Source organism: Oncorhynchus clarkii, chromosome 21, assembly GCF_045791955.1.
Source record: "Oncorhynchus clarkii lewisi isolate Uvic-CL-2024 chromosome 21, UVic_Ocla_1.0, whole genome shotgun sequence".
Lineage (NCBI taxonomy): Eukaryota > Metazoa > Chordata > Actinopteri > Salmoniformes > Salmonidae > Oncorhynchus > Oncorhynchus clarkii.
The window spans coordinates 52920565-52947544 of NC_092167.1; the positions used below are offsets into that span (position 1 = coordinate 52920565).

At 45.3% G+C, this 26980-nt stretch overlaps 1 protein-coding gene across 3 annotated transcripts in view; it reads left to right on the forward strand.

Moving 5' to 3' along the window:
- Positions 1–339: 339 nt before the first annotated feature.
- Positions 340–26980, forward strand: part of LOC139379137 (2-acylglycerol O-acyltransferase 1-like) — a 35060-nt gene continuing 8419 nt past the window's right edge. Inside the window, exons 1-4 of one of the 3 annotated variants that reach the window (XM_071121968.1) lie at positions 340–816; positions 1969–2147; positions 3544–3748; positions 10524–10698. In XM_071121968.1, coding sequence (XP_070978069.1) covers positions 723–816; positions 1969–2147; positions 3544–3748; positions 10524–10698 — 653 coding nt within the window. In that variant the 5' untranslated portion in view covers positions 340–722. The remainder of the gene's footprint in view (positions 817–1968; positions 2148–3543; positions 3749–10523; positions 10699–26980) is intronic. The other 2 variants (XM_071121970.1, XM_071121969.1) reach the window with 2 other exon arrangements.

Sequence of the window (26980 nt, forward strand, 5' to 3'; positions counted from 1 at the left end):
AAGTCACTTCCTGTTAGATTTTTGTGTTTTAAGTAGAGAATTGTGTGTAGTGTCCTGAAAAAAGTGTTTTATGCAATTGACAACTGAGTCAAAGGCTGGGAAATAGCTTCTGGTTTTGGATATTTGGTGTGTAGTTTTGCACTATGGTTTTGGATATTTGGTGTGTAGTTTTGCACTATGGTTTTGGATATTTGGTGTGTAGTTTTGCACTTTGAGTGAGAGGTTTCAAAAATCGTGTGACATTAAAAGATTTTGTGTGTAAGCAGTTGGAAAAAACGGTATTATTATTCTGGCTGAAGTAACTATAGCAGGAGTCAAATAAATGCTGTCCTCCCGACCTCTCCTCTGATTGGTTGATGCTTTCCACCTCTCCTCTACTTTGATAGGTTGATGTGGTTCCATTCAAGGAGGAGGGTGGTGACATGAGAGGAGGGTCCACAAGGCAAGCTGTTCTGTTATTTCATCAAGTTTGTTTGCAGAGTTTAACTCCATTAGGAAGGTGAACTAGAGACCAGCAACAACTGAATAACAGAACTTCCACAGCGCTGCCCGAGCCCTTCAGTTTCAGAACTTTTAGTTGCATCAAATTAGGAACTTTCACTCAAAACAGCAACGCGTTTCCTCATACACACACACACAGAAAGACAGAGACAGACAGAGAGAAGGGGACCAGACAGACTAACCCTCACCTTGTAGCCGGAAAGGTTGCGTCTTTCCCGGAGATGAAGATCCAGTTCGCTCCGCTAAACATCCCGCTGCGGAGGAGACTCCAGACAGCTGCTGTGCTGCAGTGGGTTTTCTCTTTCCTGGCGCTAGGTAAGCCTCTCTCTCTCTGTGTGTGTGTGTGTGTGTGTGTGTGTGTGTGTGTGTGTGTGTGTGTGTGTGTGTGTGTGTGTGTGTGTGTGTGTGTGTGTGTGTGTGTGTGTGTGTGTGTGTGTGTGTGACATAACATTTTTATTTGATTTGAAGGGTAAATCAATCAGTTTGTTGCTAAATAGAGTAAATAGTAACTCTGATTAGGCTAGAGAGACTATTTCTCAGCAAAAGTAGGTAACACAAAGGCTTGCACAAATTAATCAATATCTTTATTGACTGTCTGGTCTAATGTCAGTTTAGTGTCTGTCCCCATGACGATTAGACTGGTCCTAGGTTAGTGGTTAGGTTAGTGTCTAATGGTTCAGGTTTGGGCTGGGGTAGTGTGATCTGGTCCTAGATCAGTGGTTAGGGTTGTATAGTATAACGGAGTGATATGGTTCTGGATAATCTAGGAACACCTGCTCCACAGTTTGACTTAGCACTAATGGCGCCATGGAAGAGTTTCCTTTTTTGTGACGCTGCTGGTTAGTACGTTGTCAAGCGGGTGGTCACGTGTGTTTGTGAGCAGAGGACTGCTGGTGGGAGCCCAGTAAACGGGACAGTGGAGAAGCCAAGCAGTTAGCAGCATTCTTCTATCCATTGTAACAGCTGGAGGGAGTTCAGATTCTATAGAGAGGATTCTAGACTTTCTGTGTTTTCTGGTCCATATGATTGGCTCTCTCTGGACTCCATGACCTCACAATGATCTGATCCCTCTAACCCTTACCGTCTAACCCTTACCCTGACTCTGTCTCTGCTACGTCTCAACTGTGAAGCTGGGGTCACCTTGGTAGGAGTAAGGGACAGGGGTACTGTGTGTGTAGAGGGTAGTGGGTGAGAGTGCATGGCTGGCGTTCGCCCACTTGGCTCTGCTCACACACACACCACACACACACACACACACACACGCACACGCACACGCACACGCACACGCACACGCAGACATTTACTCTATGTTCTCCTTTACCAACCATGTGAAATTATTCTCCTCCTGCCAACTCCCCCTCCCCCAGAGAGCAACTGACCAGTGACATGTCTTCATGTCTTCCCTCTCTCCCACCCAGAGAGTAACTGACCAGTGACATGTCTCTCCCCCCCCCCCCCTCCCCCCAGCCCAGTGCTGTCTAGCAGGCTATGTGTTGCTATGCGTCTCTGACTGGTGGGTTCTGGCTGCGCTGTATGCTGGTTGGCTGTATCTGGACAGGGACACACCCACCAGTGGGGGTCGGAGGTCAGAGTGGCTTCGGAACTGGAGCGTCTGGAAACACTTCAGAGACTACTTCCCTCTCAATGTAAGACTCTAAACTATAACCCTAACACTAACAGGCTTCCTACATGGGCCGTAACTCTTTCATTGTGTGCGACGCTCCCATTAATATCAATGAAACCTAGGTCTACTGCACACACCAATTTAAACACACACACCAATACACACAAATCAAATCAAATGTATTTATATAGCCCTTCGTACATCAGCTGATATCTCAAAGTGCTGTACAGAAACCCAGCCTAAAACCCCAAACAGCAAGCAATGCAGGTGTAGAAGCACGGTGGCTAGGAAAAACTCCTTAGAAAGGCCAAAACCTAGGAAGAAACCTAGAGAGGAACCAGGCTATGAGGGGTGGCCTCTTCTGGCTGTGCCGGGTGGAGATTATAACAGAACATGGCCAAGATGTTCTACTGTTCATAGATGACCAGCAGGGTCAAAAGATAACAATCACAGTAGTTGTCGAGGATGCAGCAAGTCAGCACCTCAGGAGTAAATGTCAGTTGGCTTTTCATAGCCGATCATTAAGAGTATCTCTACCACTCCTGCTGTCTCTAGAGAGTTGAAAACAGCAGGTCTGGGACAGGTAGCACGTCCGGTGAACAGCTCAGGATTCCATAGCCGCAGGCAGAACAGTTGAAACTGGAGCAGCAGCACGGCCAGGTGGACTGGGGACAGCAAGGTGTCATCATGCCAGGTAGTCCTGAGGCATGGTCCTAGGGATCAGGTACTCTGAGGGAATGAAAGAAAGAGAGAATTAGAGAGAGCATACTTAAATTCACACAGGACACCGGATAAGACAGAAGTACTCCAGATATAACAAACTGACACTAGCCCCCCGACACAAACTACTGCAGCATAAATACTGGAGGCTGATACAGGAGGGGTCAGGAGACACTGTGGCCCCGTCCGACGATACCCCCAGACAGGGCCAAACAGGCAGGATATAACCCCACCCACTTTGCCAAAGCACTTTCTATCTATCCCTCTCTCTAGCTACCTATCTATCGCTCAATATTTTTCATTAAATTCAATGGGCTTTATTGGCATGGGAAACATATGTTAACATTGCCAAAGCAAGTGAAGGAGATAAACAAAAGTGAAATAAACAATTAAAATGGACAGTAAACATTACACTCACAAAGTTCCAAAATAATAAAGACATTACAAATGTATATATACAGCATATAACTTCCGACTTCAACTGAACTGTATATGGTGAGTGAGCCTTCAACCCTGGTTCTAACTACAGTACCTGTCCCCCCCCCCCCCCCCCAGCTCATAAAGACAGTGGATCTGGACCCTGGTTCTAACTACAGTACCTGTTTCTCTCCCCCCCCTCCCCAGCTCATAAAGACAGTGGATCTGGACCCTGGTTCTAACTACAGTACCTGTTTCTCTCCCCCCCCCCCCCTCCCCAGCTCATAAAGATGGTGGATCTGGACCCTGGTTCTAACTACATCTTTGGGTTCCACCCCCATGGTGTTCTAGTGGCGGGGGGTTTTGGGAACTTCTGTACGGAGGCGTCAGGGTTCTCCTCGCTGTTCCCCGGGCTGACCCCCTACCTCCTGATGCTGCCATTCTGGTTCAGAGTACCCTTCTTCAGAGACTACATCATGTGTGGAGGTTAGTACCCTAACCTCTAACCCCTCACCCTAATATCCTTCTTTAGGTACTACATCATGTTTGGAGGTTAGTAATTCTGACCTCTAACCCCTAACCTTTGATGACTGATCCTGATCTTCAGGGACTACATCATGTGTGTAGGTTAGTAACCCTGAACTCTAACCCCTAACCTCTGACCCTGATATCCCACTTCAGGGACTACATCATGTGTGGAGGTTAGTAACCCTGAACTCTAACCCCTAACATCTGACCCTGATATCCCACTTCAGGGACGACATCATGTGTGGAGAAAAGGCTGAGTGGTTAGTATGTGTAGTGTGTTGTGTGTATACACACTGTATTTTCTCAGTCACAGGGTTGTCCAGTTGTGAAAGTTTCTGTTGAAATATCTGACAATGCTGACCAAGTAGGTAACACTGACACACACACACACACACACACCTCTCCTCCCTCCACTCCTCTGTCAGACAGACTTACTCAACTCTATTTCACAACAGGCAAGTGGCTGACTGTGTGCATACAGTGTGTGAGCTCGCAAGTACTCATCATCCATCCATTCAACATCCTGAATACATGGCTCTCTCTGTGTCTACAGGGGAACATCTTGAATACATGTCTCTCTCTCTGTGTCTACAGGGAAACATCCTGAATACATGTCTCCCCTTCTGTGTCTACAGGGGAACATCCTGAATACATCTCTCTCTGTGTCTACAGGGGAACATCCTGAATACATGTCTCTCTCTCTGTGTCTGCAGGGTCACCTTCAGAACATCCTGAATAGATGTCTCTCTGTGTCTACAGGGAAACATCCTGAATACATGTCTCTCTGTGTCTACAGGGGAACATCTTGAATACATCTCTCTCTCTCTGTGTCTACAGGGGAACATCCTGAATACACGTCTCTCTCTCTGTGTCTACAGGGGAACATCCTGAATACATCTCTCTCTCTCTGTGTCTACAGGGGAACATCCTGAATACATGTCTCTCTCTCTGTGTCTGCAGGGTCACCTTCAGAACATCCTGAATACATGTCTCTCTGTGTCTACAGGGAAACATCCTGAATACATGTCTCTCTCTCTGTGTCTACAGGGAAACATCCTGAATACATGTCTCTCTATCTCTGTGTCTACAGGGGAACATCCTGAATGCATGTCTCTCTGTGTCTACAGGGTCACCTTCAGAACATCCTGAATACATGTCTCTCTCTGTGTCTACAGGGGAACATCCTGAATACATATCTCTCTGTGTCTACAGGGAAACATCCTGAATACATGTCTCTCTCTCTGTGTCTACAGGGGAACATCCTGAATACATGTCTCTCTCTGTGTCTGCAGGGTCACCTTCCGAACATCCTGAATACATGTCTCTCTCTCTGTGTCTACAGGGGAACATCCTGAATACATGTCTCTCTCTCTGTGTCTACAGGGGAACATCCTGAATACACGTCTCTCTCTCTGTGTCTACAGGGGAACATCCTGAATACATCTCTCTCTCTCTGTGTCTACAGGGGAACATCCTGAATACATGTCTCTCTCTCTGTGTCTGCAGGGTCACCTTCAGAACATCCTGAATACATGTCTCTCTGTGTCTACAGGGAAACATCCTGAATACATGTCTCTCTCTCTGTGTCTACAGGGAAACATCCTGAATACATGTCTCTCTATCTCTGTGTCTACAGGGGAACATCCTGAATGCATGTCTCTCTGTGTCTACAGGGTCACCTTCAGAACATCTCTGTGTCTACAGGGGAACATCCTGAATACATATCTCTCTGTGTCTACAGGGAAACATCCTGAATACATGTCTCTCTCTCTGTGTCTACAGGGGAACATCCTGAATACATGTCTCTCTCTGTGTCTGCAGGGTCACCTTCCGAACATCCTGAATACATGTCTCTCTCTCTGTGTCTACAGGGGAACATCCTGAATACATGTCTCTCTCTCTGTGTCTACAGGGGAACATCCTGAATACATGTCTCTTTCTCTGTGTCTACAGGGGAAGATCCTGAATACATGTCTCTCTCTCTCTGTGTCTACAGGGAAACATCCTGAATACATGTCTCTTTCTCTGTGTCTACAGGGGAAGATCCTGAATACATGTCTCTCTCTCTCTGTGTCTACAGGGAAACATCCTGAATACATGTTTCTCTCTGTGTCTACAGGGTCACCTTCAGAACATCCTGAATACATGTCTCTCTCTCTGTGTCTACAGGGAAACATCCTAAATACTTGTCTCTCTCTGTGTCTACAGGGAAACATCCTGAATACATGTCTCTCTCTCTGTGTCTGCAGGGTCACCCTCAGAACATCCTGAATACATGTCTCTCTCTCTGTGTCTACAGGGAAACATCCTGAATACATGTCTCTCTCTGTGTCTACAGGGGAACATCCTGAATACATGTCTCTCTCTCTGTGTCTACAGGGGAACATCCTGAATACATGTCTCTCTGTGTCTACAGGGGAACATCCTGAATACATGTCTCTCTCTCTGTGTCTACAGGGGAACAACCTGAATACATGTCTCTTTCTCTGTGTCTACAGGGGAACATCCTGAATACATGTCTCTCTGTGGCTACAGGGGTACATCCTGAATACATGTCTCTCTGTGTCTACAAGGGAACATCCTGAATAGATGTCTCTCTGTGTCTACAGGGAAACATCCTGAATACATGTCTCTCTCTCTCTGTGTCTACAGGGAAACATCCTGAATACATGTCTCTCTGTGTCTACAGGGGAACATCCTGAATACATGTCTATCTGTGTCTACAGGGTCACCTTCAGAACATCCTGAATACATGTCTCTCTCTGTGTCTACAGGGGAACATCCTGAATACATGTCTCTCTCTGTGTCTACAGGGGAACATCCTGAATACGTGTCTCTCTCTCTCTGTGTCTACAGGGAAACATCCTGAATACATGTCTATCTCTCTGTGTCTGCAGGGTCACCTTCAGAACATCCTGAATAGATGTCTCTCTGTGTCTACAGGGAAACATCCTGAATACATGTCTCTCTCTCTCTGTGTCTACAGGGAAACATCCTGAATACATGTCTCTCTGTGTCTACAGGGGAACATCCTGAATACATGTCTATCTGTGTCTACAGGGTCACCTTCAGAACATCCTGAATACATGTCTCTCTCTGTGTCTACAGGGGAACATCCTGAATACATGTCTCTCTCTGTGTCTACAGGGGGACATCCTGAATACATGTCTCTCTCTCTCTGTGTCTACAGTGGAACATCCTGAATACATGTCTCTCTCTGTGTCTACAGGGGAACATCCTGAATACATATGTCTCTCTCTCTCTGTGTCTACAGGGAAACATCCTGAATACATGTCTCTCTCTCTCTGTGTCTACAGGGAAACATCCTGAATACATGTCTCTCTGTGTCTACAGGGGAACATCCTGAATAGATGTCTCTCTGTGTCTACAGGGAAACATCCTGAATAGATGTCTCTCTGTGTCTACAGGGAAACATCCTGAATACATGTCTCTCTGTGTCTACAGGGAAACATCCTGAATACATGTCTCTCTGTGTCAACAGGGGAACATCCTGAATACATGTCTCTCTCTCTGTGTCTACAGGGAAACATCCTGAATACATGTCTCTCTGTGTCAACAGGGGAACATCCTGAATACATGTCTCTCTGTGTCTACAGGGAAACATCCTGAATACATGTCTCTCTGTGTCAACAGGGGAACATCCTGAATACATGTCTCTCTCTCTGTGTCTACAGGGAAACATCCTGAATACATGTCTCTCTGTGTCAACAGGGGAACATCCTGAATACATGTCTCTCTGTGTCTACAGGGAAACATCCTGAATACATGTCTCTCTCTCTGTATCTGCAGGGTCACCTTCAGGACATCCTGAATACATGTCTCTCTGTCTCTACAGGGGAACATCCTGAATACATGTCTCTCTCTCTGTGTCTACAGGGGAACATCCTGAAAACATGTCTCTCCCTGTGTCTGCAGGGTCACCTTCAGGACATCCTGAATACATGTCTCTCTGTGTCTACAGGGGAACATCCTGAATACATGTCTCTCTCTGTGTCTACAGGGGAACATCCTGAATACATGTCTCTCTCAGTGTCTACAGGGGAACATCCTGAATACATGTCTCTCTCTCTGTGTCTACAGGGGAAATCCTAAATACATGTCTCTCTCTCTGTGTCTACAGGGAAACATCCTGAAGAGATGTCTCTCTGTGTCTACAGGGAAACATCCTGAATACATGTCTCTCTGTGTCTACAGGAAAACATCCTGAATACATGTCTCTCTGTGTCAACAGGAAAACATCCTGGATACATGTCTTTCTGTGTCAACAGGGGAACATCCTGAATACATGTCTCTCTGTGTCTACAGGGGAACATCCTGAATGCATGTCTCTCTGTGTCTACAGGGGAACATCCTGAATGCATGTCTCTCTGTGTCTACAGGGTCACCTTCAGAACATCCTGAATACATGTCTCTCTCTGTGTCTACAGGGGAACATCCTGAATACATGTCTCTCTCTCTGTGTCTACAGGGAAACATCCTGAATACATGTCTCCCCTTCTGTGTCTACAGGGGAACATCCTGAATACATGTCTCTCTCTCTGTGTCTACGGAGGAACATCCTGAATACATGTCTTTCTCTGTGTCTACAGGGGAACATCCTGAATACATGTCTCTCTCTCTGTGTCTACAGGGAAACATCCTGAATACATGTCTCTCTCTCTGTGTCTACAGGGAAACATCCTGAATACATGTCTCTCTCTGTGTCTACAGGGAAACATCCTGAATACATGTCTCTCTCTCTGTGTCTGCAGGGTCACCTTCAGAACATCCTGAATACATGTCTCTCTCTCTGTGTCTACAGGGAAACATCCTGAATACATGTCTCTCTCTGTGTCTACAGGGGAACATCCTGAATACATGTCTCTCTGTGTCTACAGGGTCACCTTCAGAACATCCTGAATACATGTCTCTCTCTGTGTCTACAGGGGAACATCCTGAATACATGTCTCTCTCTCTGTGTCTACAGGGAAACATCCTGAATACATGTCTCTCTCTCTGTGTCTACAGGGAAACATCCTGAATACATGTCTCCCCTTCTGTGTCTACAGGGGAACATCCTGAATACATGTCTCTCTCTTTGTGTCTACAGGGGAACATCCTGAATACATGTCTCTCTCTCTGTGTCTACAGGGAAACATCCTGAATACATGTCTCTCTCTCTGTGTCTACAGGGAAACATCCTGAATACATGTCTCTCTCTGTGTCTACAGGGAAACATCCTGAATACATGTGTCTCTCTGTGTCTGCAGGGTCACCTTCAGAACATCCTGGATACATGTCTCTCTCTCTGTGTCTACAGGGAAACATCTTGAATACATATCTCTCTCTCTGTGTCTACAGGGGAACATCCTGAATACATGTCTCTCTCTGTGTCTACAGGGAAACATCCTGAATACATGTCTCTCTCTGTGTCTACAGGGAAACATCCTGAATACATATTTCTCTCTCTGTGTCTACAGGGAAACATCCTGAATACATGTTTCTCTCTGTGTCTACAAGGTCACCTTCAGAACATCCTGAATACATGTCTCTCTCTCTTTCTGTCTACAGGGTCACCTTCAGAACATCCTGAATACATGTCTCTCTCTGTGTCTACAGGGAAACATCCTGAATACATGTTTCTCTCTGTGTCTGCAGGGTCACCTTCAGAACATCCTGGATACATGTCTCTCTCTCTGTGTCTACAGGGAAACATCTTGAATACATATCTCTCTGTGTCTACAGGGGAACATCCTGAATACATGTCTCTCTCTGTGTCTACAGGGAAACATCCTGAATACATGTCTCTCTCTGTGTCTACAGGGAAACATCCTGAATACATATCTCTCTCTCTGTGTCTACAGGGAAACATCCTGAATACATGTTTCTCTCTGTGTCTACAAGGTCACCTTCAGAACATCCTGAATACATGTCTCTCTCTCTTTCTGTCTACAGGGTCACCTTCAGAACATCCTGAATACATTTATCTCTCTGTGTTTACAGGGGAACATCCTGAATATATGTCTCTCTCTCTCTGTCTACAGGGGAACATCCTGAATACATGTCTCTCTGTGTCCATAATGTCCACAGAAACATGTCAAACGTTTTTATAATCAATCCTCAGGTTCTTTTTAAAATATATAATCGATAATTTATAACCCGCAAATGTCTTTCACAGTAGGAGAGGGGAAAACAATGGCTGTCCAAATTCTGTTGCGCGAGCAAAACTCATGTGACCACTTGACGCGATGTTATCGTTCTGGCTCATTTTTCAAAATAAAAGCCTGAAACTATGTCTGAAGACTGACACCTTGAGGAAGCGATAGGAAAAGGAATCTGGTTCATATCCCTTTAAATCCAGCAAAGGGAGGCTATGGAACATGGAGTTTTCAAAATAGAAGCCCTGATTTTCAACAGGGTTTCACCTGCAATATCAATATTCCCCTGTCAATATTTTGACAGTTTTGGAAACTTTAGAGTTTTCTATCCAATACTAATAATAATATGCATATATAAGCAACTGGGACTGAGGAGCTGGCCGTTTACAATGGGCACCTTTTCATCCAAGCTACTCAATACTGCCCCTGCAGCCATAAAAAGTTAACCAACAATGCAGTTCAAGAAAGAGTTAAAAAAACATTTGCCAAATAAACTATAGCAAAAAAAGAATAAGGTTAAGGGGGTTAAGGTGTTTGTGTGTTTGTGTGATGTGTGTATTATGTGTTCATGCCAGGTCTGGTATCCAGTGAGAAAGCCAGCCTGTCCTACCTGCTCTCAGCTCCTAGAGGAGGTAATGTGGCGGTGGTGGCTATAGGGGGCGCTCCAGAGGCTCTAGACGCCCGACCAGGTGCTCTCACCCTTCAGATTCTACACCGCAAGGGATTCATCAAACTGGCACTAAAACACGGGTAGGCCTGAAGTACAGGTGGATCTGAAACACTGGTAGGTCTGAAACACAGATAGGCATGAAAAACAGTTACGTTTGAACAGGGTTGGGGTCAAATTCATTTAAATTCCAGCGAGCAGTATGGTATGTAGTGGGCAGCCAGACGGGTCATTTTAGAGATTAGCGAAGGGACTTAATTCGGGGAGGAAACAGTTTAGAAAGAATACGCTTGTGTCTATACAAACCACCCTGAACATGCCAGTTCAGGGTCAGGCCTGTTTTGGGAAGGGAGACTGTCTGGGAAGACCAAATAAAAGTAACCTGAATATCAATTGGTATTTCTGCTTCCTGAATTGACTGGAATTGAAATGTAGTTGACCCCAATCCTGGGTCTGAACACGGGTAGGTGGGAAGCACGTCTGAACGCGGGTAGGTGGGAAGCACGTCTGAACGCGGGTAGGTGGGAAGCACGTCTGAACACGGGTAGGTGGGAAAAACAGGTAGATGTCAAACACGAGTAGGTCTGAAACACGGCTAGGTTTGAAACATCTGAAACACGTGTATTGGATATTGTAATTCAATATTACGTGTGGTGTGTTTAATGTTAATGTACTGTATGCGTGTGGTGTTCATTAAGGCCCAGCTGGTCCCAGTGTAATGTTAATGCCCGGCTGGTCCCGGTGAAATGTTAATGCCCGGCTGGTCCCGGTGAAATGTTCATGCCCGGCTGGTCCCGATGAAATGTTAATGCCCGGCTGGACCCGGTGCAATGTTAAAGCCCGGCTGGTCCCGGTGCAATGATAATACCCAGCTGGTTCCAGTGTAATGTTAATATCCAGCTGGTCCCAGTGTAATGTTAATACCCAGCTGGTCCCAGTGTAATGTGTATAGCCAGCTGGTCCCAGTGTAATGTTAATATCCAGCTGGTCCCAGTGTAATGTTAATATCCAGCTGGTCCCAGTGTAATTTTAATATCCAGCTGGTCCCAGTGTAATGTTAATGCCCGGCTGGTCCCTTAATACCCAGCTGGTCCCAGTGTAATTTTAATACCATGCTGGTCCCAGTGTAATGTTAATATCCAGCTGGTCCCTTAATATCCAGCTGGTCCCAGTGTAATGTTAATATCCAGCTTGTCCCAGTGTAATGTTAATGCCCGGCTGGTCCCTTAATACCCAGCTGGTCCCAGTGTCATGTTAATAGCCAGCTGGTCCCAGTGTCATGTTAATAGCCAGCTGGTCCCAGTGTCATGTTAATATCCAGCTGGTCCCAGTGTCATGTTAATATCCAGCTGGTCCCAGTGTCATGTTAATATCCAGCTGGTCCCAGTGTCATGTTAATATCCAGCTGGTCCCAGTGTCATGTTAATCCCCAGCTGTTCCAGCTGGTCCCAATACCCAGCTGGTCCTAGTGTAATGTTAATACCCAGCTGGTCCTAGTGTAATGTTAATACCCAGCTGGTCCCAGTGTAATTTTAATATCCAGCTGGTCCCAGTGTAATGTTAATGCCCGGCTGGTCCCCCAGTGTAATACCAGCTGAGCTGGTCCCAGTGTAATTTTAATACCATGCTGGTCCCAGTGTAATGTTAATATCCAGCTGGTCCCTTAATATCCAGCTGGTCCCAGTGTAATGTTAATATCCAGCTTGTCCCAGTGTAATGTTAATGCCCGGCTGGTCCCTTAATACCCAGCTGGTCCCAGTGTCATGTTAATAGCCAGCTGGTCCCAGTGTCATGTTAATAGCCAGCTGGTCCCAGTGTCATGTTAATATCCAGCTGGTCCCAGTGTCATGTTAATATCCAGCTGGTCCCAGTGTCATGTTAATATCCAGCTGGTCCCAGTGTCATGTTAATATCCAGCTGGTCCCAGTGTCATGTTAATCCCCAGCTGTTCCCTTAATACCCAGCTGGTCCTAGTGTAATGTTAATACCCAGCTGGTCCTAGTGTAATGTTAATACCCAGCTGGTCCCAGTGTAATGTTAATACCCAGCTGGTCCCAGTGTAATGTTAATAGCCAGCTGGTCCCAGCGTCATGTTAATAGCCAGCTGGTCCCCGTGTCATGTTAATATCCAGCTGGTCCCAGTGTAATGTTAATATCCAGCTGGTCCCAGTGTAATGTTTATACCCAGCTGGCCCCATTGTAATGTTAATACCGAGATGGTCCCTTCATGCCCAGCTGGTCCCAGTGTAATTTTACTATCAAGCTGGTCTCTTAATACCCAGCTGGTCCCAGTGTCATGTTAATCCCCAGCTGTTCCCTTAATACCCAGCTGGTCCTAGTGTAATGTTAATACCCAGCTGGTCCTAGTGTAATGTTAATACCCAGCTGGTCCCAGTGTAATGTTAATACCCAGCTGGTCCCAGTGTCATGTTAATTCCCAGCTGGTCCCAGTGTAATGTTAATACCCAGCTGGTCCCAGTGTAATGTGTATAGCGAGCTGGTCCCAGTGTAATGTTAATAACCAGCTGATCCCAGTGTCATGTTAATATCCAGCTGGTCCCAGTGTAACGTTAATACCCAGCTGGTCCCAGTGTAATGTTAATATCCAGCTGGTCCCAGTGTAATATCAATGCCCAGCTGGTCCCAGTGTAATGTTAATGCCCAGCTGGTCCCAGTGTAATGTTAGTATCCAGCTGGTCCCAGTGTAATGTTAATACCCAGCTGGCCCCAGTGTAATGTTAATGCCCGGCTGGTCCCTTAATACCCAGCTGGTCCCAGTGTAATTTTAATACCATGCTGGTCCCAGTGTAATGTTAATATCCAGCTGGTCCCTTAATATCCAGCTGGTCCCAGTGTAATGTTAATATCCAGCTGGTCCCAGTGTAATGTTAATGCCCGGCTGGTCCCTTAATACCCAGCTGGTCCCAGTGTCATGTTAATAGCCAGCTGGTCCCAGTGTCATGTTAATAGCCAGCTGGTCCCAGTGTCATGTTAATATCCAGCTGGTCCCAGTGTCATGTTAATATCCAGCTGGTCCCAGTGTCATGTTAATATCCAGCTGGTCCCAGTGTCATGTTAATATCCAGCTGGTCCCAGTGTCATGTTAATCCCCAGCTGTTCCCTTAATACCCAGCTGGTCCTAGTGTAATGTTAATACCCAGCTGGTCCTAGTGTAATGTTAATACCCAGCTGGTCCCAGTGTAATGTTAATACCCAGCTGGTCCCAGTGTAATGTTAATAGCCAGCTGGTCCCAGTGTAATGTTAATAGCCAGCTGGTCCCCGTGTCATGTTAATAGCCAGCTGGTCCCAGTGTCATGTTAATATCCAGCTGGTCCCAGTGTAATGTTTATACCCAGCTGGCCCCATTGTAATGTTAATACCGAGATGGTCCCTTCATGCCCAGCTGGTCCCAGTGTAATTTTACTATCAAGCTGGTCTCTTAATACCCAGCTGGTCCCAGTGTCATGTTAATCCCCAGCTGTTCCCTTAATACCCAGCTGGTCCTAGTGTAATGTTAATACCCAGCTGGTCCTAGTGTAATGTTATTACCCAGCTGGTCCCAGTGTAATGTTAATACCCAGCTGGTCCCAGTGTCATGTTAATTCCCAGCTGGTCCCAGTGTAATGTTAATACCCAGCTGGTCCCAGTGTAATGTGTATAGCGAGCTGGTCCCAGTGTAATGTTAATACCCAGCTGATCCCAGTGTCATGTTAATATCCAGCTGGTCCCAGTGTAACGTTAATACCCAGCTGTTCCCAGTGTAATGTTAATATCCAGCTGGTCCCAGTGTAATATTAATGCCCAGCTGGTCCCAGTGTAATGTTAATGCCCAGCTGGTCCCAGTGTAATGTTAGTATCCAGCTGGTCCCAGTGTAATGTTAATACCCAGCTGGTCCCAGTGTAATGTTAATATCCAGATGGTCCCAGTGTAATGTTAATAACCAGCTGGTCCCAGTGTCATGTTAATATCCAGCTGGTCCCAGTGTCATGTTAATATCCAGCTGGTCCCAGTGTCATGTTAATCCCCAGCTGTTCCCTTAATACCCAGCTGGTCCTAGTGTAATGTTAATACCCAGCTGGTCCTAGTGTAATGTTAATACCCAGCTGGTCCCAGTGTAATGTTAATACCCAGCTGGTCCCAGTGTAATGTTAATTCCCAGCTGGTCCCAGTGTAATGTTAATACCCAGCTGGTCCCAGTGTAACGTTAATACCCAGCTGGTCCCAGTGTAATGTTAATATCCAGCTGGTCCCTTAATACCCAGCTAGTCCCAGTGTAATGTTAATGCCCAGCTGGTCCCAGTGTAATATTAATGCCCAGCTGGTCCCAGTGTAATATTAATGCCCAGCTGGTCCCAGTGTAATGTTAATGCCCAGCTGGTCCCAGTGTAATGTTAGTATCCAGCTGGTCCCAGTGTAATGTTAATACCCAGCTGGTCCCAGTGTAATGTTAATACCCAGATGGTCCCAGTGTAATGTTAATAACCAGCTGGTCCCAGTGTAATGTTAATATCCAGCGGGTACCAGTGTAATGTTAAATCCAGCTGGTCCCAGTGTAATGTTAATTCCAGCTGGTCCCAGTGTCATGTTAATACCCAGCTGGTCCCAGTGTAATGTTAATACCCAGCTGGTCCCTTAATACCCAGCTGGTCCCAGTGTAATGTTAATATCCAGCTGGTCCCAGTGTAATGTTAATGCCCAGCTGGTCCCAATGTAATGTTAATAGCCAGCTAGTCCCTTAATACCCAGCTGGTCCCAGTGTAGTGTTAATATCCAGCTGGTCAAGTGTAATGTTAATACCCAGCTGGTCCCTTAATATCCAGCTAGTCCCAGTGTAATGTCAATACCTAGCTGGTCCCAGTGTAATGTTATAACCCAGCTGGTCCTAGTGTAATGTTAATACCCAGCTGGTCCCTTAATATCCAGCTGGTCCCAGTGTAATGTTAATACCCAGCTGGTCCCTTAATATCCAGCTGGTCCCAGTGTAGTTAATACCCAGCTGGTCCCTTAATATCCAGCTGGTCCCAGCTGGTCCCAGTGTAGTGTTAATACCCAGCTGGTCCCAGTGTAATGTTAATAGCCAGCTGGTCCCAGTGTAATGTTAATACCCAGCTGGTCTCAGTGTAATGTTAATACCAAGCTGGTCCCAGTGTAATGTTAATGCCCGGCTGGTCCCAGTGTAATGTTATTGCCTGGCTGGTCCCAGTGTAATGTTAATACCCAGCTGGTCCCTTAATATCCAGCTGGTCCCAGTGTAATGTTAATACCCAGCTGGTCCCTTAATGCCCATTGTAATTTTAATATCCAGCTGGTCCCTTAATACCCAGCTGGTCCCAGTGTAGTGTTAATACCCAGCTGGTCCCAGTGTAATGTTAATACCCAGCTGGTCCCTTAATATCCAGCTGGTCCCAGTGTAATGTTAATACCCAGCTGGTCCCTTAATGCCCAGCTGGTCCCTGTGTAATGTTAATGCCCGGCTGGTCCAAGTGTAATGTTAATACCCAGCTGGTCCTAGTGTAATGTTAATACCCAGCTGGTCCCTTAATACCCAGCTGGTCCCAGTGTAATGTTAATACCCAGCTGGTCCCAGTGTAATGTTAATACCCAGCTGGTCCCTTAATACCCAGCTAGTCCCAGTGTAATGTTAATCCCCAGCTGTTCCCTTAATACCCAGCTGGTCCTAGTGTAATGTTAATACCCAGCTGGTCCTAGTGTAATGTTAATACCAAATCAAATCAAATCAAATCAAATCAAATCAAATTTTATTTGTCACATACACATGGTTAGCAGATGTTAATGCGAGTGTAGCGAAATGCTTGTGCTTCTAGTTCCGACAATGCAGTAATAACAAGTAATCTAACTAACAATTCCAAAACTACTGTCTTGTACACAGTGTAAGGCAGGGGTGTCAAAGTCAAATGGACGGAGGGCCAAATAAAAAAATCAGCTACAAGACGAGGGCCGGACTGTTCGAATGTTCATTGAAAAATAAGTCTAGTGAACCTAATTGAACCTACTGAAAACCTAACAAATATATTACAATATGATCAGATAAATAAAGCAATATTTTCTTATGGCTCTGTCATTAATCTTTAATTTTCAACAGACACAAAAGACAAATTTCCTTTATATAAATATCCCCATAACATGAACATTAAATGAAAGAAACCGGTATTCAAGGCACCATCAGTAGACTATATTTTCTATTTTAGCAAAAGTGGGCTAAATTTACTTCAAAGAAAAAACAATAATAGCAATTTTCTATCATCCACTCAACTGAAATATTTTAAAAATATAATTGGATTGAAATACAAAAAAATAAAGTGCAAAAATCTATTAATCAAAAACAACACTTTGTTTAAGGAGAAGTAACATGCAGTGAAAACAAATATTAAATTTTAACTTTTAAACTTGAACTGAGTAAAAACTCTAAATATGTGATTGCACAGTAATGTTCACTTGTTTGAGGTTGAGGGTGATACTTGGTGGTGTCCCATCTTTTCCACAAGTTCATCAATGTTCGGGGTAAGGCTCTGAGCTGAAGAAATCCTCAGAATTGAGTGGAGGTGTTCAGCAGTAAGTCGACTTCTGTGTGATGTTTTGTTCAGGTTCATCAAAGAAAACAGTTGTTCACACAGGTATGTGCTGCCAAACATAGGATAAAGAATATGTACATAAGGATATATGAATGAGTGATGGTACAGAGCAGCATAGGCAAGATACAGTAGATGGTATCGGGTACAGTATGTACAAATGAGATGAGTATGTAAACAAAGTGGCATAGTATAGTATAAAGTGGCTAGTGATACATGTATTACATAAGGATACCGTCGATGATATAGAGTACAGTATATACGTATGCGTATGAGATGAATAATGTAGGGTAAGTAACATTTATATAAGGTAGCATTGTTTAAAGTGGCTAGTGATATATTTACATCATTTCCCATCAATTCCCATTATTAAAGTGGCTGGAGTTGAGTCAGTGTCAGTGTGTTGGCAGCAGCCAGCAGTGTTAGTGGTGGCTGTTTAACAGTCTGATGGCCTTGAGATAGAAGCTGTTTTTCAGTCTCTCGGTCCCAGCTTTGATGCACCTGTACTGACCTCGCCTTCTGGATGATAGCGGGGTGAACAGGCAGTGGCTCGGGTGGTTGATGTCCTTGATGATCTTTATGGCCTTCCTGTGACATCGGGTGGTGTAGGTGTCCTGGAGGGCAGGTAGTTTGCCCCCGGTGATGCGTTGTGCAGACCTCACTACCCTCTGGAGAGCCTTACGGTTGAGGGCGGTGCAGTTGCCATACCAGGCGGTGATACAGCCCGCCAGGATGCTCTCGATTGTGCATCTGTAGAAGTTTGTGAGTGCTTTTGGTGACAAGCCGAATTTCTTCAGCCTCCTGAGGTTGAAGAGGCGCTGCTGCGCCTTCTTCACGATGCTGTCTGTGTGAGTGGACCAATTCAGTTTGTCTGTGATGTGTATGCCGAGGAACTTAAAACTTGCTACCCTCTCCACTACTGTTCCATCGATGTGGATAGGGGGGTGTTCCCTCTGCTGTTTCCTGAAGTCCACAATCATCTCCTTAGTTTTGTTGACGTTGAGTGTGAGGTTGTTTTCCTGACACCACACTCCGAGGGCCCTCACCTCCTCCCTGTAGGCCGTCTCATCGTTGTTGGTAATCAAGCCTACCACTGTTGTGTCGTCCGCAAACTTGATGATTGAGTTGGAGGCGTGCGTGGCCACGCAGTCGTGGGTGAACAGGGAGTACAGGAGAGGGCTCAGAACGCAACCTTGTGGGGCCCCAGTGTTGAGGATCAGCGGGGAGGAGATGTTGTTGCCTACCCTCACCACCTGGGGGCGGCCCGTCAGGAAGTCCAGTACCCAGTTGCACAGGGCGGGGTCGAGACCCAGGGTCTCGAGCTTGATGACGAGCTTGGAGGGTACTATGGTGTTGTACCCAGCTGGTCCCAGTGTAATGTTAATACCCAGCTGGTCCCAGTGTAATGTTAATAGCCAGCTGGTCCCAGTGTCATGTTAATAGCCAGCTGGTCCCCGTGTCATGTTAATATCCAGCTGGTCCCAGTGTAATGTTAATATCCAGCTGGTCCCAGTGTAATGTTTATACCCAGCTGGCCCCATTGTAATGTTAATACCGAGATGGTCCCTTCATGCCCAGCTGGTCCCAGTGTAATTTTACTATCAAGCTGGTCTCTTAATACCCAGCTGGTCCCAGTGTCATGTTAATCCCCAGCTGTTCCCTTAATACCCAGCTGGTCCTAGTGTAATGTTAATACCCAGCTGGTCCTAGTGTAATGTTAATACCCAGCTGGTCCCAGTGTAATGTGTATAGCGAGCTGGTCCCAGTGTAATGTTAATACCCAGCTGATCCCAGTGTCATGTTAATATCCAGCTGGTCCCAGTGTAACGTTAATACCCAGCTGGTCCCAGTGTAATGTTAATATCCAGCTGGTCCCAGTGTAATATTAATGCCCAGCTGGTCCCAGTGTAATGTTAATGCCCAGCTGGTCCCAGTGTAATGTTAGTATCCAGCTGGTCCCAGTGTAATGTTAATACCCAGCTGGTCCCAGTGTAATGTTAATATCCAGATGGTCCCAGTGTAATGTTAATAACCAGCTGGTCCCAGTGTCATGTTAATATCCAGCTGGTCCCAGTGTCATGTTAATATCCAGCTGGTCCCAGTGTCATGTTAATCCCCAGCTGTTCCCTTAATACCCAGCTGGTCCTAGTGTAATGTTAATACCCAGCTGGTCCTAGTGTAATGTTAATACCCAGCTGGTCCCAGTGTAATGTTAATACCCAGCTGGTCCCAGTGTCATGTTAATTCCCAGCTGGTCCCAGTGTAATGTTAATACCCAGCTGGTCCCAGTGTAACGTTAATACCCAGCTGGTCCCAGTGTAATGTTAATATCCAGCTGGTCCCTTAATACCCAGCTAGTCCCAGTGTAATGTTAATGCCCAGCTGGTCCCAGTGTAATATTAATGCCCAGCTGGTCCCAGTGTAATATTAATGCCCAGCTGGTCCCAGTGTAATGTTAATGCCCAGCTGGTCCCAGTGTAATGTTAGTATCCAGCTGGTCCCAGTGTAATGTTAATACCCAGCTGGTCCCAGTGTAATGTTAATATCCAGATGGTCCCAGTGTAATGTTAATAACCAGCTGGTCCCAGTGTAATGTTAATATCCAGCGGGTACCAGTGTAATGTTAAATCCAGCTGGTCCCAGTGTAATGTTAATTCCAGCTGGTCCCAGTGTCATGTTAATACCCAGCTGGTCCCAGTGTAATGTTAATACCCAGCTGGTCCCTTAATACCCAGCTGGTCCCAGTGTAATGTTAATATCCAGCTGGTCCCAGTGTAATGTTAATGCCCAGCTGGTCCCAGTGTAATGTTAATAGCCAGCTAGTCCCTTAATACCCAGCTGGTCCCAGTGTAGTGTTAATATCCAGCTGGTCAAGTGTAATGTTAAAACCCAGCTGGTCCCTTAATATCCAGCTAGTCCCAGTGTAATGTCAATACCTAGCTGGTCCCAGTGTAATGTTATAACCCAGCTGGTCCTAGTGTAATGTTAATACCCAGCTGGTCCCTTAATATCCAGCTGGTCCCAGTGTAATGTCAATACCCAGCTGGTCCCAGTGTAATGTTAATAGCCAGCTGGTCCCAGTGTAATGTTAATACCCAGCTGGTCTCAGTGTAATGTTAATACCAAGCTGGTCCCAGTGTAATGTTAATGCCCGGCTGGTCCCAGTGTAATGTTATTGCCTGGCTGGTCCCAGTGTAATGTTAATGCCCGGCTGGTCCCATTGTAATTTTAATATCCAGCTGGTCCCTTAATACCCAGCTGGTCCCAGTGTAGTGTTAATACCCAGCTGGTCCCAGTGTAATGTTAATACCCAGCTGGTCCCTTAATATCCAGCTGGTCCCAGTGTAATGTTAATACCCAGCTGGTCCCTTAATGCCCAGCTGGTCCCAGTGTAATGTTAATGCCCGGCTGGTCCCAGTGTAATGTTAATACCCAGCTGGTCCTAGTGTAATGTTAATACCCAGCTGGTCCCTTAATACCCAGCTGGTCCCAGTGTAATGTTAATACCCAGCTGGTCCCAGTGTAATGTTAATACCCAGCTGGTCCCTTAATACCCAGCTAGTCCCAGTGTAATGTTAATACCCAGCTGGTCCCAGTGTAATGTTAATGCCCAGCTGTTCCCAGTGTAATGTTAATACCCAGCTGGTCACAGTGTAATGTTAATATCCACACGACCATGCAATCTCCATAGACAAACATTGGCAGTAGAATGGCCCGTACTGAAGAGCTTAGTGACTTTCAATGTAGCACCGATGTAGGATGCCAGTTTTTCAAATGTTTATCCTGCTAGAGCTTCCCCAGTCAACTGTAAATTATGTAATTGGTAAGTGGAAACATCTAGGGGCAACCATAGCCCATCCGCTGTGGTAGGCCACACATGCTCACCGAACTGGACTGCCGAGTGCTGACGTGCCTAGCGCTTAAGAATAGGCTTTCCTCCGTTGCAACCCTCACTACCTAGTTCCAAACTGCCTCTGGAAGCAACTTCAGCACAATAACTGTTTATCGGGAGCTTCATGAAATGGGTTTCCATGGCCAAGCAGTCGCACACAAACCTAAGATCACCATGCGCAATGCCAACCGTCGGCTGGAGTGGGGTAAAGCTCGCCAACATTGGACTCTGGAGCAGTGGAAACGCAGTCTCTGGAGTGATGAATCACGCTTCACTATCTAGCAGTCTGTCGGATGAATCTGGGTTTGGCGGATGCCAGGAGAACGCTACCTTCTCGAATGCATAGTGCCAACTGTAAAGTTTGGCGGAGAGGAATAATGGTCTGGGGCTGTTTTTCATGTTTCGGGGTAGAGCCCTTAGTTCCAGTCAAGGGAAATTACATTCTAGACGCCTCTGTGCTCCCAACTTTGTGGCAACAGTTTGGGGGAAGACCTTTTCCTGTTTCAGCATGACAATTCCCCTGTGCAGAAAGCAAGGTCCATACAGAACTGGTTTGTCGAGATTTGGATGCCGACTGCGAGCCGGCCTAATCGCCCAACATCAGTGCCGGACCTCACTAGTGCTCTTGTGGCTGAATGGAAGCAAGTTCCCGCAGCAGTGTTCCATCATCTAGTGTAAAGCCTTCCCAGAAGAGGGGATGCTGTTATAGCAGCAAACGGGGGACAACCTCTATATTAATGCCCATGATTTTGGAATGAGATGTTCGCCGAGCATGTATCCACATACTTTTGGTCATATAGTTTATGTTACACCTTGGCAGCGTTATCAGAAAGCACAACATTTATTTTCACTGCTACACAGACGATAAACAACTTTTTAGCTGCACAGATAAATTATAAGACTGAATTAGTGATTTAATTACTTGAATGGCTCACTACTTCCTCCAGCTAAATCAAGTCAAGACAGAGGTACTTATTGTTGGACAAAAAGCACAGAGAGAGAATCTGGACATTTTTATTCACGGGCAATAAAGATAAAACACTAGGTAAAAAGCTGAGGTGTTATTTTAGATTCTGAACTCAATTTCGAATCACACATTAGGAATGTGACCAAAATAGCTTTTTACCACCTGAGGAACATTGCCAAGGTGATGCTGTTTCATTCTCAGGGTGATACAGAGAGACTCATTCATGATTTTATTAAAAACAGGCTTGACTACTATAATGCTCTCCTGTCTGGTCTACCCAAGAGAGCCATTGGTCAACTGCAAAACATACAGAATGCTGCAGCACAGGTACTGACCATGACCAGATGGAGAGCACACATTACACCAGTTATACACCAGATAATTTCATTTTTAAAATATATTTGTTTATTTAACATTTATTTAACTAGGCAAATAAGTTAAGAACAAATTCTTATTTACGGCCTACACCGGCCAAACCTGGACAACGCTGGGCAATTGCACGCCGCCCTATGGGACTCCCAATCACTGCCGGTTGGCGCCAGAGGGGATGGCTGCCGTTTTACGTGATCCTAACCAACTGTGCTATTTTGAGTGTTTTTTTGTGTGTTGTTTGTAACATATTTTGTACATAATGTTTCTGCCACCATCTCTTATGACCGAAAAGAGCTTCTGATTATCAGAACAGCGATTACTCACCTCGAACTGGACAAAGAGTTTTTCTTTAATGAGTCTGACGCGAAGGATATATTGTTGTTCCCGGACCAGGCCCAAATCCCCGTCATTCACATGAAGAGGTGCCTTGTGGATGATCTGGATGCCTTGTGAGAATTTGTAGGTGAGTGGATAACCCGGCACTACCATCCGTCCTATTGGCCAACGTGCAATCACTGGAGAATAAACTGGATGAGCTCCAATGAAGACTATCCTACCAACGGGACATTAAAAACTGTAATATCTTATGTTTCACCGAGGCGTGGCTGAACGATGACATGGATAATACACAGTTGGCTGGGTTTTCTGTGCATCAGTAAATCAGAACAGTAAGACGAGGGGTGGTGGTATTTGTCAATAACAGCTGGTGGGCGATCTCAAGATACTGCTCGCCTGAGTATCTTATGATAAGCTGTAGACTACACTATCACACTATCCCTCATAGATATCATCCTAACCAACTTGCCCTCCAAATACACCTCTGCTGCTTTCAACCAAGATCTCAGCGAGCACTGCATTCGTAATGGGTCTGCGGTCAAACGACCTCATCACTGTCAAACGCTCCCTAAAACACTTCAGCAAACAGGCCTTTCTAATCGACCTGGCCTGGGAATCCTGGAAGGATATTGACCTCATCCCGTCAGTAGAGGATGCCTGGTTATTCTTTAAAAAGTGCCTTCCTCATCATCTTAAATAAGCATGCCCCATTCAAAAAATTTAGAACCAGGAACAGATACAGCCCTTGGTTCACTCCAGATCTGACTGCCCTTGACCAGCACAAAAACATCCTGTGGCATACTGCATTAGCATCGAATAACCCCCCTGATATGCAACTTTTCAGGGAAGTTAGGAGCCAATTATATATACAGGCAGTTAGGTAAGCTACGGCTAGCTTTTTCAATCAGAAATATGCATCCTGTAGCACAAACTAAGAGCACCTCCACCCAGCTGCCCGCTGCACTGAAGCTAGGAAACACTGTCACCACCGATAAATCCACGATAATTGAGAATTTCAATAATAATTTCTCTACATTGACCATGCTTTCCATCTGGCTACCCCTACCCCGGTCAACTGCCCTGCACCCCCCACAGCAACTCGCCCAAGCCTCCCCATTTCTCCTTCACCCAAATCCAGATAGCTGATGTTCTGAAAGAGCTGCAAAATCTGGACAACTACAAATCAGAAGGGCTAGACAATCTGGACCCTCTATTTTTAAAATGATCTGCCGAAATTGTTGCAACCTCTATTACTAGCCTGTTCAACATCTTTCATATCGTCTGAGATTCCCAAAGATTGGAAAGCTGCCGCGGTCATCCCCCTCCTCAATGGGGGAGACACTAGACCCAAACTGCTACAGACCTATATCTATCCTACCCTGCCTTTCTAAGGTCTTTGAATGCCAAAATAACAAACAGATCACCGACCATTTCGAATCCCACCGTACCTTCTCTGATATGCAATCTGGTTTCCGAACTGGTCATGGGTGCACCTCAGCCGTGCTTATATCATAACCACCATCGATAAGAGACGTTACTGTGCAGCCGTATTCATCGACCTGGCCAAGGCTTTCGACTCTGTCAACCACCACATTCTTATCGGCAGACTCAACAGAATTGGTTTCTCAAATGACTGCCTCGCCTGATTCACCAACTACTTACTTCTCTGATAGAGTTCAGTGTGTCAAATCGGAGGGCCTGTTGTCCGGACCTCTGGCAGTCTCTATGGGGGTGCCACAGGGTTCAATTCTCGGGCCGACTCTCTTCTCTGTATACATCAATGATGTCGCTCTTGCTGCTTGTGATTCTCTGATCCACCTCTACGCAGATGACACCATTCTGTATACTCCTGTCCCTTCTTTGGACACTGTGTTAACTAACCTCCAGACGAGCTTCAATGCCATACAACTCTCCTTTCATGACCTCCAACTGCTCTTAAATGCAAGTAAAACTAAATGCATGCTGTTCAACCGATCGCTGCCTGCACCTGCCCGCCCATCCAGCATCAATACTCTGGACGGTTCTGACTTAGAATATGTGGACAACTACAAATACCTAGGTGTCTGGTTAGACTGTAATCTCTCCTTCCAGACTCACATCAAACATCTCCAATCCAAAATTCAATCTGGAATTGGCTTTCTATTTCGCAACAAAGCATCCTTAACTCATGCTGCCAAACATACCCTTGTAAAACTGACCATCCTACCGATCCTTGACTTTGGCGATGTCATTTACAAAATAGCCTCCAACACTCTACTCAACATATTGGATGCAGTCTATCATAGTGCCATCAATTTTGTCATCAAAGCCCCATACACTACCCACCACTGCGACCTGTATGTTCTCGTTGACTGGCCCTCGCTTCATACTCGTCTCCAAACCCACTGGCTCCAGGTCATCTACAAGTCTTTGCTAGGTAAAGCCCTGCCTTGTCTCAGCTCACTGGTCACCATAGCAGCACTCACCCATAGCACCCGCTCTAGCAGGTATATCTCACTAGTCACCCCCAAAGCCAATTCCTCCTTTGGCCGTCCTTTCGTTCTCTACTGCCAATGACTGGAACAAACTTCAAAAATCAGTGAAGCTGGAGACTCATATCTCCCTCACTAGCTTTAAGCACCAGCTGTCAGAGCAGCTCACAGATCACTGCACGTGTACATAGCCCATCTGTAAATAGCCCATCCCAACTACCTCATCCCCATACTGTATTTATTTATTATATCTTGCTCCTTTGCACCCCAGTATCTCTATTTGCACATTCATTTTCTGCACATCTATCACTCCAGTGTTTAATTGGTATATTGTAATTACTTCGCCACCATGGCCTATTTATTGCCTTACCTCCCTATTCTTATCTAATTTGGACACACTGTATATAGACTTTTTCTATTGTATTATTTACCCTATGTTTGTTTATTCCATGTTTAACGCTGTGTTGTTGTATGTGTCGAACTGCTTTGCTTTATCTTGGCCAGGTTGCAGTTGCAAATGAGAACTGGTTATCAAGTAGCCTACCTGGTTAAATAGGTGAAATATGGTGAAATATATATATATATTTTTATCTACCAAGAATGTTTTTATCTATATTTTTTGTAGACATCTATTTACCACCACAAACTGTTTCTGGCACTAAGACTGCACTCAACGTAAGCAAACAAGAAAAAACTAATTCAGAAGTGGCGCTCCTAGGGATGCAAATTTAAATCAGTTTTACCTTTCTACCAGCGTGTAACATGTGCAACCAGACAACAACAAAAAACTTTAAACCACCTTTACTTCACAAAGCTCTCCCTCACCCTCCATTTGGCAAATTTGACCATAATGTTATCCTCAACTGATTCCTGCTTACAAGCAAAAACTAAAGCAGGAAGTACCAGTGACTCGCTCAATACGGAAGTGGTCAGATGACATGGATGCTAAACTACAGGACTGTTTTGCTAGTACAGACTGAAATACAGTACCTGTCAAATGTCTGGACATAACTACTCATTCCAGGGTTTTTCTTTATTTTTACTATTTTCTACATTGTAGAATAATAGTGAAGACATCAAATATATGAAATAACACATATGGAATCATGTAGTAGCCAAAAAAGTGTTAAACAAATCAAAATATATGATATATTTGAGATTCTTCAATGTAGCCACCTAAATGCGTTTGACCAATCAGTTGTGTTGTGAAAGGGTAGGGTTAGTAAACAGAAGATATCCCTATTTGCTTTAAAGACCAAGTCCATATTATGGCAAAAAAGCTCTAATAAGCAAAGAGAAATGACAGTCCATTATGACATTGAGATATGAATGTCAGTCAATGTGGAACATTTCTTTGAGTGCAGTCGTAAAAACCATCAAGCGCTATGATGAAACTGGCTCTCATGAGGACCGCCACAGGAAAGGAAGACCCAGAGTTACCTCTGCTGCAGGAAGACCCAGAGTTACCTCTGCTGCAGGAAGACCCAGAGTTACCTCTGCTGCAGGAAGACCGAGAGTTACCTCTGCTGCAGGAAGACCCAGAAAGACCCAGTTACCTCTGCTGCAGAGGATAAATTCATTAGATTTAAATGATTTTACTGATTTAACTGCACCTCAGATTGCATGTAACAGACACATCTCAACATCAACCCTTCATAGGAGACTGCGTGAATCAGGCCTTCATAGTCGAATTGCTGCAAATAAACCACTACTAAAGGACACCAGTAAGAAGAAG